The 13154-nt window shown below is 43.8% G+C and overlaps 1 protein-coding gene across 1 annotated transcript in view; it reads right to left on the reverse strand.

Moving 5' to 3' along the window:
- Positions 1-12311: 12311 nt before the first annotated feature.
- The window catches only part of FAM204A (family with sequence similarity 204 member A), a 34993-nt gene continuing 34150 nt past the window's right edge, over positions 12312-13154 (reverse strand). Inside the window, exon 8 of the mRNA XM_049764539.1 lies at positions 12312-12947. Within this exon, the coding sequence (XP_049620496.1) occupies positions 12896-12947 (52 nt within the window). The 3' untranslated portion in view covers positions 12312-12895. The remainder of the gene's footprint in view (positions 12948-13154) is intronic.

Consider the following 13154-nt stretch of genomic DNA (forward strand, 5'->3'; position numbering starts at 1 on the left):
TAAGCAGGGTTCCCTAGCTCAGGGCTTCTTACATACTTTCCATTCACAACCCCTTTTTTGCCTGAGAATTTTGTATGTGAACTCAGGTAAATAGTTTATAAATTAGGTGTATAAATCAAGCTTTGCTGAAATTAAAAAAGAAATAAAAACACTAATAATTAATTTAACTAAATAATTTTGAAAAGGCACCCACTTTTAGTGATACAACCACACACTATGAACCACACAATTTATGAAGGTAGGTTCTTAGGGGATGGGTTTAGAAGTTCCAATAACCACTGAGACTTTAAAAGCCAAAATATAACAAAAGGTAAGAAAATGAAAAACTTTGTCAAGAATCCTTTGGTTCTAGAAAATTACGCTAAGGACAATTCAGAGCAGAAATGTTTCCAAAGAAAAGGAAAAGGGGGAACGTTGTTAACTAACAGGTAATTTTATTCATTCACTCAGCCAAAGTGTTTTTATGGAATGTATACTTTTCAACCTTTATTCTAGGAACTTAGTCATGACAAATGATCCATGAGATCATAGTGTTGTAGCCTGCAGAACTTAAAAAAAAACCTGACTGAACATAAATCTGTGCCTGGCATATTATGCACATTAATAAAATTTTCACGTACTACCATATATGAAACTATGACATTATCCTATCAAACTTAAGCTTGTATATGAACTGAATGTTTTTTTTTGTTTCTAAAGCCAGCCCTTATTCACCTCTTCTTAAGGAGCTTAGTTTAGGAGAGATTCTGAAAGCAGGATCCATTTACTTGGGGTTTAGGTAGTTGCTAGGAAGGCAGCTTCTACTAGGAGTTGAGCAGAGAATTTATGTCTGACCTCCCTACAGATTCAGAAACAGGGTAAGAGGTGCTTTGGTCAAAAATAAGTACAGAATGAACACAGCAATACCAGCTCACATGTGCCAGGCCTTGTGTTCAATTTGGGAGAAAAACAAGTTCTGGGTTCACAACAATGGTACAAGGAAAGTATGGCCAACACCACTTCCTAAGAATAATTTGAGAGTCAGGAAATTCCCTTGAGTCCAGAGATCAAGCCTAAGTCTTCCAATATCCCATGTCATTGTGAAGCCTAGAGCAGAAGGAACTTCATTTTATCGAATCAATATTGTTTCCATTTAAGGCTAACAAGGCTACGTTTCCATTTAAGGGCTAAGTTTCTAGCCCAACAATAATGATGCAGATCCCAAGGCCCTATAAACCACAATATACTGCCCTAGACATCTAACCATAAAAAGACATGATAAAACATACTAGACAACAGCCAATCAACTTAAAGGGCAAGACTTCCTGCTTCTAGCCTTATATAACCTTGTGATCCCCTGGGCAGGGTATGGGAGGTGATTCTGACTGGTCAGTTTGTAGCTTGTTGATGAAATAAAGCTTTGCTTTGTTTCATTTCAATTGTGTGGTCTCGTCCTTCGTCTCTGGACCATAACAGTCATCTTCATGTAAATATTTAATTTTCTTGGGTCATGGGGAAACTGGAAGGCTGGAGCCAGCATGAAATTTCTATTTCTTCTAGAAAACTGTAACTTAATAGGGACAACAATGAGAGTTTTGAGTTTACACTTCTCTGAACCCAGACAAGAAACCTAATGAATTTGCAATTTCATCCTGTTTGTTAGCCTCTTGGCTTGTGCTGTTTGGTGGATACTGGTAGATGTACAAGTTGGGGCCATATACAAGGGACTTAGGACTCAGGAGAAGCAAGAAACACTATTTCAGAAATTTTGCATGATCCCTGCTTTGTGATCCCAAGTGCCAACCTACACACTAAGGGGCTTTCATGGAACGGGGAGTCTAAGCTTAAGGGTTCTTTTATAATTGTCCAAGTTGTCACTGCAGCAGACCTGTATTTACCACACAGGAGGTGCCATTGCTCTTTGTCCTGGAAGGACTCACTCCCTCAGTCTTCCAAAGCTGTTGACAGATGAAGACCCTTCCAAAGACAGCCTGCCACAAAAAGGCATCAGGGCCTTGCCTGCAAAATGTGCTGAAACACAAGAGACCCTAGAGAACAGTGTCATGACAAAGACATTCATTGCTATGTGTGGGCATCTAGACTCTCTTGTAGCCACTAATTCCTTTAATTTGTATAACTGTCAGATAGGAACCAGTACTATTTATTTCCTTCTTCCAAAAACATCTAAGCCAAGCAGAGCCAAGTCACTCACTGGAGGCAGAGCAGGGATCTGAAATCAAGGTGGCTGTGGGGGTCTACTGTTAAGTGCCCTCCTCACTTTTGAACCTTTGTTGGCTTCAGCAACATTCTTGGAGACTCTTTTAACTAGGAGCATTGGGGTCCTCACCCTAAGTATGTATCCACAGCTCCTGGAAGACAAGGGAGGTGATTCCCATGCCTGGAAGGCCCAAGACTGAGCAATTTCTTGTCCACATTCCAAGGTGCTGTCAGGGACCTACTGAGAACAGTAGTGATAGTGGGCAGCTGGCTGCCAGCCAAATAGGATACAAGCACTGTCCAGCCTCAGAGCTGCCTGCTTGGCCAGAGTCCTAACCTCAGTGCTCCTAAGAGTACTTAGAGCTTCAAAAGTCCCATCAACTTTATGAGGAGACTGAGGACAAGACACGAAGGGGAAGTTGGGGAGACAGCCAAGAAATGAAGTTCATCCTTTGCATGCTGGATCTCCAACATTGAATCCCCAACATTTCAAGCACCTGAGCCCTGTGCCTGGAGTAGTCCCCAAGCACTGCTGGGTATGACCCCTCCCCACCAAAAGGAAATTCTTTTTCCCAGACTATGACCTGCTTTTAATCTTGGAAAATGCTTTCATCTCATGCTATTTGGGGCAGGACTCCTAAACAGTGTTCAGGAGGTCCAAGGAGTTACTTCTTCCAGTGATAACTTGCTAACCTTTGTGGCTGATTCAATGCTTAGGCCTCTAGGGCCATGCTGGGTCACTAGGGCCATACTCACAGGTGCCTGGGGAGTAGCTGGTGCCAGCTGATGGGATTCAGGCTTCAGACTCACTGAGGATATGATCTCCAGCAATCTCAGTGACCTTCCAGCCATGGGAGAGCCACTCCGGGTCACAGATCCGGAGGGCAGATCACCCAATAATGAGGCACTTTTAGTCTCTTGGAGCCATTTCTGGTAAAATATGAAGTTACTAGCAATTCCCCTTACCCCCAAGGCACATGACTTCTCTGAGGAGATTGTTAAGGAAGCCTGAGCCAGAGAGTGGGGCTTTCACGCACATGGACTTTGAATCTTTTCTCTCTGAGCAAAGTTGGCGAGAAAACATAATAGTGGTTCCAATGGAGCTCTGTGACTCTGAATTTCTCTTTTCCTGATTTTGTGTGTGTGTGTGTTTATTTTTCTATTTTTTTTTTGTTTGTTTGTTTCTTGAACCACACTCAGCAGTGCTCAGGGCTTACTCCTGGCTCTTCACTCAGGGATCAATCCTGGCAGTGCTCAGTGCTCAGGGGACCATATGGGATGCTGGGATTGAATCCAGGTCAGCCATGTGCAAGGTAAGTGCCCTAACCACTTTTTGGTTAAAGGCAATGGTTGGCAGAGTAGCGCCAGCTCTTGGGGTATATGAATTTTGTATTCATGGAGTCATTCCCTTTGTATTATCCAGTTCCCTCCCTAGTATCTGTGATTAGGACTGTGCAAGTTTTCTTACTTGCTTTTAGAAACATTCTAGCCTTCTCATGTAAGAAGGTGGGGGTGAAGAAGGACCGGGAGGGGTGATTGGCATGTGGCCCTGACTTCAAAGACAACATCTGTCTACATTAAACACAAAATTTGTTAGTCGCAGGACTCCTGGCCCTCCCAGTCCCCCAGAGAGGGACCTAGTTTACATTCTTAGTAAATGAGTTGTCTTCTTGCAGATGGAGCAAGATTCACTGGACTAGAGAGAGTGAGGGCCTGACTGGGATTCTAATTCTGCCCCGTAAGCAGCTGGACAATGTGTTCTCAGCCTTCCTTCTAGCTTCTCAGGCACCTTTTCTACTAAACAAGTATCATCTTGACTTCTAGAGGAAAAGCCCCAGAGCACTGTATTAGTCATACAATGGGAGCACTTTAGATTCACCTTCTAGATAAATGTATTATTATAATATGAGGAATTCCGGTCTCTTTGAGATTAAGAGCATATTTAACACTTCATTCTGCATAAAAGAAAAAAATTTTATAACAGTATTAATGATTTCAATCATCATGAATATTTGTTGAGGGGAAGGGGAGAACAGTAGGTAGTGCTTCTCTTTATTGGTTTTGTGGTTCAGGAATAGAACAGGGACCTCAAATATTAAGACCTATTGTCTACCCCTGAGCACACCTTCCTTAATCTAGTGTTGATGATTCAAAAGGATATCAAATGTAATGGCAAGAACTGCCCTCGTAACTCTTACTTGCCTATTATCCTGTTTACACATATATTATCCACCCAACATCCATCCGACATTCATCCACCATCCATCCATCACCCAACCACCACCCACCCACCCACCATTCACCCATCATCATCATCCATCCTTCATACACCATCCAGCCTTCATGATCTATCCATCATCCAGAATCCATCCATTCGTCATCCATCTGTCCATCCATCACCCTTCATCTCACATTTACTAGCATGCAATCCTTTTCCAGAATGAATATATCAACACCTGAGAACTTGAAAACAAAAGTTAGAACCACAAGTCTTACATCAGTCATTCTGGGGTGGATCAAATCCATCTACTACAAAGAGTCAGAGGATGATTCTATGCCCTGGAGAAGCAGAGGGAGCTATCAGGGAAAACCTGGGACAATGAAGATTTATGATTAGCCTCAAAAAAAAAACGACAGCAGCTGAACATGGGGACTCAGCACAAACATAAAGGTGAGGGCAGAGGTTCTTTCCACATAAGTCTCTGTGCCGAATTGTTGGGCGATTGATTGCATAGACATTGTGGTTAGACTTGCTTGCCAGTGTTATGACTAAATAAGTGGAGTGTTAACAAACGTGGTCGGGGGATAAAAGCCCAAGTTGTTAAACAGATGAAGCATCTTTGAGATAAACAATGATGAGCAGGATTTACTGCCTGCCCAGTGTCCTTGATGTGCAGGTGACCTGCTGTCAAGGCCGCAGTGGTGAAAACAGGAAGATCTTCCCACGGTTGTCTGTGTCTCGTGATGGGAAAAAACACCATGGAGCTTATTTGGTAGGAATAGTCATACTGTCTTCTCTGCATGGCAGCATGGAGCCCACAGTCAACAGTCCTATTGACCCTTTGCCAGGGACCCAACACCATACAGTGCCCACTCTGGTGTATTCAGAATTGTTAACTTCAGATTCAAATTTGCAAGCTGCTCACTAGTGGCTTCATACGGTCTCCGGGACCATTACTGGGGAGGTATATTGTATATTGTCTGCAGCAAAGGGTTCACTCTTGCTCACTCTGTCCCCTCTTCCTGGGCTTCCTCCCTACATCTTTACCTTCCTTCCAGGCTTTTCCAGAAGTACTACCTTCCTAACTCACTTTGCCCAGGCATCAGGCCTTGCTCCTGAGAAAGCTGAACTTAGATTCCCATCTAGGGGGGCTCATGGGAGATTTCCTGCACCCAGACTCCCTCTCTGAGCCCTTCGAGAGCCTTCCTCTCATCCTGGTCACATGCCATTGTGGATATTCCATCTTCTCTCTTTTGGGGTGGGGGGTAGGTCACACTTGGCGGCGCTCAGGGGTTACACGTGGCTCTGCTCTCAGAAACTACTCCTGTTGGGCTCAGGGGACCATATGGGATGCCAGGAATCTAACTGGGGTCTGTCCTGTGTTGGTCACCTCCAAGGCAAACATCCTACTGCTGTGCTCTCTCTCCAGCCCCTCTATCCTCTCAAATGTCTTTTCTCCAGAGTTTGAAGAGATGCGGGGTGGCATTTTCCAACCTCTTCAGAAACCATCTTTCCTTCTGACTTCCAAGCCTCTATGAACACTGGTCCATGTGGTAGCTCCGGAAGAAAATCCACGAGGACCTTTATCACAGTGTGTCCTGATCCTACCTAGCCAGTTACCTGTGCCAGAAGAGCTGCCTGATAGAAGTGAGGAATACCACTGAGTCACTAAATAGGCCCAATGCTCTCCTCTTTCTCATGCCTTCATCACTCCACATCCACCAGGCTTCCTCTGGTCCAGTCAGCTGGGCAAGTGGATGTGAAGTAGCCCTGCAGACAGATGTTACCTCTCAGTGCTCAACTTGACAAATCTACGGAGGCTGCTGAGATCACCTCAACTCCAACCCCTCTTGGGACTCTACATGGTTTCTGCTTGCTTAGGAAGGTCGGGCCCACTCATTTCCCAGAGACAAATTCTCCAGTGTGTCCCAAAGTTGTAGCAGTAGGTTTCAACCACCCTCTCTTAGGGTCACCCACCATTCTGTTCTCACAACTGTCCCACTGGGACCCATGTGTCACCCTACTTACCACTCTGGACTTAAACTCCAAGTAGGTTCTTAACCAGAGGCACCCGAACTTGGGGTTCAACCCCATTCCTACGAGAGCCAGACTGAGTACATGGTTCTAAAATGGCCTCCTCAGATATTGCTCTGACCCTCACCACCCAGGGGCTATCACTGCCCAGATGCTGATGGGTGGCAGGGGTAGGTGAGACTTGGGCTATAGCCAGCAATGCTCCAGGAGTCTTGGCTCTGCTCTGGAATCTCTCTTAGTGATGCTTGGGGTACTCTCTGCAATGCCAGGACTCAGACCAAGACTGGTGATGTGTAAAGCAAGTGCCTTCGTCACATATTATCTCCAGCTGTGTTGATCAGCTCTGGGTCTGAGCAGACACACCCGCAGTCACTCCCAAAGAGCAGCTCAGGCACATCACTTAAGGCCTGGGACTCGGAGAACACTTCCAGAAAATATGGCTGAGGCCCAGAGGTGGATGTGGCTGGTGGTTCCCTCCCTGAAATGCCTCTTCCTCCGGGTAGGCTCCAGACTGTAGGCAGGGAGGACTGAGGCTACTGAAGACAGCGGGCAGAGCACTGGTCTTTGTCTAGCAGGGGTCTCAAACTCAATTTGCCTGGGGGCCGCAGGAGGCAAAGTCAGGGTGATCCTTGAGTACAAAGTCAGTAGTAAGCCTTGAACATTGGGGGGGTGTGACCCAAACAACTAAAACAAAACAAAACAAAAAGATTCCTCTAGGGCAGGGCCACAAAATGTTGTACGGAGGGCCGTTTGTGGCCTGCGGGCTGCGAGTTTGAGACCCCTGGTAGTGGACTGAGCAGGAACACAAGTTACACCGGAAATAGGTTGTTGCCTAGATCAGAGTCCCTAAGAAGGGGTACCCTCATGAGCAGGAAATGCACTTGGTTTTAAGTGATGGCATGCGTGTGTGTGTGTTTCTGTGAGCGTGCGTCAGCAGCTGGGGTTAACATAACCCTGACACAGACAGACACAGTACACCTCCATGCAGAGACCAGTGCTAAGTTTCAAATGACCCAATCAGCTGCACTCATTCCAGGGTCTCCTTTGACCATTTTCAACTCTGGGGGAGCCTTAGAACTGGGAGGAAAACTGGCGACCAGTCCCATCCCGGGTGGGAAGCAACAGGCACTCCCAGCGACTCTAATAGGGCACAGTCCAGAGAGAATTTTCCAGTCTGGGTTCTTGAATGATCACCAGAAGAGACTTTCTTTGTTCTGAATATTACAACTAACTAACTCTCAGTCACCCCTTGGTTTCCATCCTCTTCACTCAGATTAGCCCCCCTTCTACACATGGCATCCGGGGCAGATTTCTGACAGGAAGCAGGCGGGAATGCAGGGAAACTCTTCCCCCTTTCTCCGTTCCCAGACATGCCCAGAGCCTCCTGCTTTTCCCCTTTCCCCCGAGCTGCCCGCACTGTTCCTATCCATCAAGCAGTTGGGTTGACGGCCGAGGCACATTCAGCCTGAAGCTGCAATGATAGATTCATTTCTTGACCTGCTGCCAGAGCTTACAGATGAATATGAAACAGACATCAATAATTACAGCTTGTACTTTAGCTGTGGGTTTCCAAACCTTGAAGTTCAATGAACAAGTAATAACTGGACGAACACACCCTTCAGAAATTAGAGGTGGGAAAAGATTACCTCATTCCATGCCTGTCACCGAGCAGGCCCCCTGAAGCAATAGAGAAAGGAGGGGAGCGGGTAGGGGCTGTAGGGGAGTTGTGGACTGGGGCGCCAGGAGGTGCCAGCCAGTGGGCCCAGCTGTGTGGGGAGCCAAGACTGTTTGAGGCACTGCCCCCCCTTTCCCTTTGCTTATTCTGGGCATCCTACAGAAACAGGGCCTAGATGGGAGGGAGACATTTCCAAGTTCCTTTTCTTAACAAAGGTCCATCTCACTTGGAAAAACATGGGCTCTTCCTACTGGAAACCAAAGTGGGTTTACTAATAAAAAGAAAATTATCCTTTGGCATGGTCCTCTCTTCTAGCACAATTCAGACACAATGTACCTTAGGGTACGGCTGGTCACTATTCCCAGATCCAAATGGCAAAGGCCACAATGATGGTAGGAGGCCACACGGCCAGGGATGCTAGGTTTGACGAAATCCTAGCAGAGCGACACACGAGGCACCTGGGAGGAGGCGAGGCTGCCAGTCAACCCCAAAGGATGAGTTCTGTGTCCCAGGGTGCATCTGCCACACACCCCTGAGTGAAGAAGCCCTTTCCTGGCCAGTCTTGTGCAGTTTCTGCTCTAGAGGCCACAAACTTGAAGAGAGGCTGCGGGTCTGCTGTTTCATCCTAATCTAGAGAAGTCCCCAAACTGGAAAACGATCAACAAGGCTAGTCAGAGGCAAAGGTGATGATCAACGATGGAATCATCTTTTTGATCATTTACCAATATTTACCCCAGGGTAACTCCCTTTTCAGAAAGTCTCTGGCACAATCAAATGAGAAAGTTTTGGAAGGATAAATGATAAATGAATTTCTTCAAATGCCTGGAGTTGCCCTACCTTTATGGTGCCACAGACACTTCACAATACTTTCAGATCCATTACAATGTTAGAGGTGCCGATGACACAAATATCAACCTATAGTTGATTCTGAGGGAAAAATTTTTTTTCATTACATGTTTGTTTCATGGAAGTGAGGGCTAAGACTTTGGTAGAGTGTAAATTTTCAGCCAGTTGGCTGAAGGAAAATATTGGCTTGAAAAAAACATTAAATTGACAAGCAAAGATTTTTTATTTTGCTCCGCCAGATACTAAAAATAAAAGGAACCTCTGCCAATGTGGAAAAACTTGAATTGGTCCAGTTTGTCCTGCAGTTGCCTACTCATTTTCAATAAGTTAATTTTCCAAAATGGAGCCTGACATAACATTACCTTGTTTCCCCAAATTTTATCTCTTAAAAATAACAGGAGCCAGGGAGATAGTACAATGATTATATGCCAGATACAAACAATAAAAATAAAATAACTGAATAAAATGAAATAACATGTTTATTTAGCAGGACACCTATTTACCCAATGGTGCTCAGGGCCTTTCTGGCTCTCATACTCAGGGATCATTGGGGAAAGGTATTGCTCTGAGGACTGTAGTGGTACCAGGATTCAAATCCAGGTCAGTGAGACATGCAGGCAAGCATCTTCCCTGTCTATCTTTCCAACTCTGGGTATTTGAAAGTGGACATTCATATTAGGAATCAAATCTAGGCTTTTTGAGGTAGTACAGAAAATAAGCATTTGCCTTGCATACAGCTAACCTGGATTTGATCCCTGCCACCCCATATGGTCCCCTGAGCACCACTAGGAGTGACAAAACACAAGACAAGAAGTAACCCCTAAACATTACGTGCCACCTCCCAAAAACAATAAAAGAATTAAATCTATGGGGCTGGCATGATAGCGCAGCGATAGGTGTTTGCCTTGCACGCGTCAGATTCAGAACGGACCTGGTTCGATACCCAGCGTCCCATATGGTCCCCCTAGCCAGGAGTAATTTCTGAGCACATAGCCAGGAGTAACCCTGAGAGTCACTGGGTGTAGCCCAAAAACTAAAAAAAAAAAAAAAAAAAAAAAAAAAAATTAAATCTAAACTTGTGTTCTCAAAAGAAGACATAGTTATTAAAATATTTTAAAATTAATGTTTTAGACAAAAATATCAGAAAAACAAGTAGATTGAAAAAAAAAGTTTTGTTTTAGTATTTTTGGGCCACACTGATGGTGCTCAGGACTTACTTTTGATTCTGTACTCAGGGATCATTCCTGTTTGGGTTTGGGGGACCATTTGTGGTATTGGTGATAGAACCCGGGTCAGCTGCAAAACAGGCAAGCACCCTAAATGCTATCCAGCCCAAATCAGATTTAAAATGTGAGATCCTAAGCAACAGTAGTCAAAATACAGATCACATTTTATTCCCGCCACTGGCCTGCCCACCCCTTGTTCCCTCAAAAATAAGTACGTTTAAAACACAGAGCCTGAAATTTATGATCAGTTGCAGAAACCTGTTTAACTACTGATTTATGGTTCTGGCCCAGGTATTTAATTCTGTCATCAGAACTAATTATAGCAAACCTGAGATTATACATTCAAACTCTCCTTTTGGTGAAAGAAATAGAATGCTCTGCTGAAAACTAGAAACATCCTGAGGCTCCCCAACAAATAAGTTCCCCCCAACTCCCTTCTCCAAACCAATGCTCTGCCACTCCAAATTACCGTCTGAAGTGAGCTATTTCAGCCTCAAGTCCTTAAACAGTAAATCACTCTCATGTTAATGTCAATGCCTGTGTCTCAAACAGATTTGCTGCAGTTAGCAATGACCGATTGTTTACATTACAGGTCTAATACTCATGTGAAGCTTCAGGAACTGAAGCTATTACCACTCCACAAAGAATCTTTATTCTGCAGGTAGAGAAGACAATGACCACACATTTTGGGCAACACAGACATTCCAAGAATGACTGTTTCACTGCTGTGCTGAAGAAAGGGTCTAATTTGAATTAAAGCTGACAAAATATTCAAATAGTCACTGCAGGGTTCCTGCTCATCTTTCCAACTCTGCCTCCCACCTCCCATGTCTGTTGTACCATAATATTTACATACACAGCGAATCAGGTGATGTGCCCCATTGTCGTAGTCCCCACTATGGCTGCCTCTGCTATCACGTGGCGTGGCTGCACCCATCACTCAGTTAACACAGTCCTCGGGCAATGGAATGTTCAGGAGCAGGCTGGGCCTTGGCTGGCTCTGCTGGCAGGATTGGGCCCAAGGGGGTCCCCAGACATGCCAGACACAGAGATGACAACTCTGGCAAAGGTAGGGGCAGAGCAGGTGGTGAAACACACCTGTAGGGGTCACTCAAAGCTCCCAGGAAAAAGATGCTGGAAAAGAAGAGTAAGCAGAGGCAATAGATACGATGTTCAGATAAGGCCCACCATTGAGTCTCACAGAGAGCAGGGAGTCCTCCAACAATGATGGAAAGGAAGGTTCCTATATAGCAGGAGTTTGAAAGGAGATGATGGAGGCTACAATCTATACCAATATCTACATAACATACTAAAAGGCGGGAGCTCACTCCTCAAGAATGTTCCTGATAGTTAGTCCAGAAATCTTTCCATGATGCAGTCTGAAGATTAAAAACAAAAAAGCACTAATTATGTCCCCATCATTTAGTAAGATTTTGTTACTACCATATATTTGGAAATGACAACAAAGCTAGAATTAGGCCTCAGCTTCTATGTTCCTAATACTATTTAGCCAAAGAAGGTTTCTCTTGGACAGTCAAAAGCCAGGAAAGGAGGTGACAGGAAAACCATACTCAGCAGCAAGCACTGAGCAGAAAAGCACCCAAAGAGCAAAATCCCAGTTGGGCTCCCAGACACTTCCAATTTCCTCAGAGTCCTTCTAATGAGGCCGATGTAATGCACTTACTTAACAGGAACTACCTGCACGACACCCATCTTTGCTTTCTCCTTGCTAAGTAATTCAATTTCTCAAGCAAGAGTTTGGAAAAAGAGTAAAACAAATAAACTATGTTTCTAAGATATTCAGAGTTACACTATTTTAAATCATATCTGCGTAATACAACATCATGCTCCCGTAAAAATCATAATTTAAAAAATAATATGGCTGAAAAGAAGAATTAGGGACTGTACACGGATTACAGTGCCTGTCCTGAATGTGGCTATTCCAGGATCAAGCCCCAGTACCACACATGCTCTGGAGAAAGCCCTGGTGTAAGACCCAAGAGTAAGACCCAAGAGTAAGTCCTGAGTACTGTCAGGCATTGCTCCCACCAAGAAAAGAGAAGGCATTCCAAGAAGAATTAATTTAAGTCATTCTCCACATAGTCAATGGTACTTATAATATTTTATTTAAATAAAGGTCCACAAAAATAATTGCTTTACTTGATGACTAAAATACAACACTACTACCTCCAGTAAAGAATCAAAAATTACTTTTATAACATGAAGATAATAAAAATCATTTGCAAAAGCAATAATCAATTGAAAATTTCTTGCACTAATCCATTATAAACAAATGCCACTCAAAAAATCAAGATTTTCAGATTGAATGCAGTTACACTAAGTACAGATAAGAAAGCAAAAGAAGTTCATGGGCTATGCAATACCAGATGGATGAAAAGTAAAATTGATTTTATACTGGAGGACTATGTAAATAAATAAATACATTCTTATCTTCTGCCCATGTATATATGCTTCAATTTCTTGCATAAGAAACAGAATGTGCTGTTCATTCACTTCAATAGAATGAACTCTTTAGGAAAGGACTGAAGCAATTTGATAATAAACTCTCACATTTTATGCTTATTTTCACCTCTTTCTATCGATTTCCAGATATATTTAGCACAGCAGGAGCATCTTTGCAGTGAACTGAGCAACAGTCCAGTAAACTCAAGCCTCGCACGGCTGAATGCTGGCAAGTCACATGTACCCCATGTTGCTTTTGGTCTCCCATCTCTTCTTTGCCTCAAACCTACAAAGAGAACACAAAGAAACGCATTTCTAAAAGAAGCAAGTGATAAAAGTTACATATCGCTAAGTGCCAGTGTAACATGCCAAAATAAAACACTTAAGAATTTTTTCATGTATTTTACCAGTTATAAGATAAAAATCAAACAAAATAAAGAAACACCTCCAGACTTACAATCTTGTGCATATTATGTAAAGATAAAGGAATAAA

Source organism: Suncus etruscus, chromosome 17, assembly GCF_024139225.1.
Source record: "Suncus etruscus isolate mSunEtr1 chromosome 17, mSunEtr1.pri.cur, whole genome shotgun sequence".
NCBI classification, from domain to species: Eukaryota; Metazoa; Chordata; class Mammalia; order Eulipotyphla; family Soricidae; genus Suncus; species Suncus etruscus.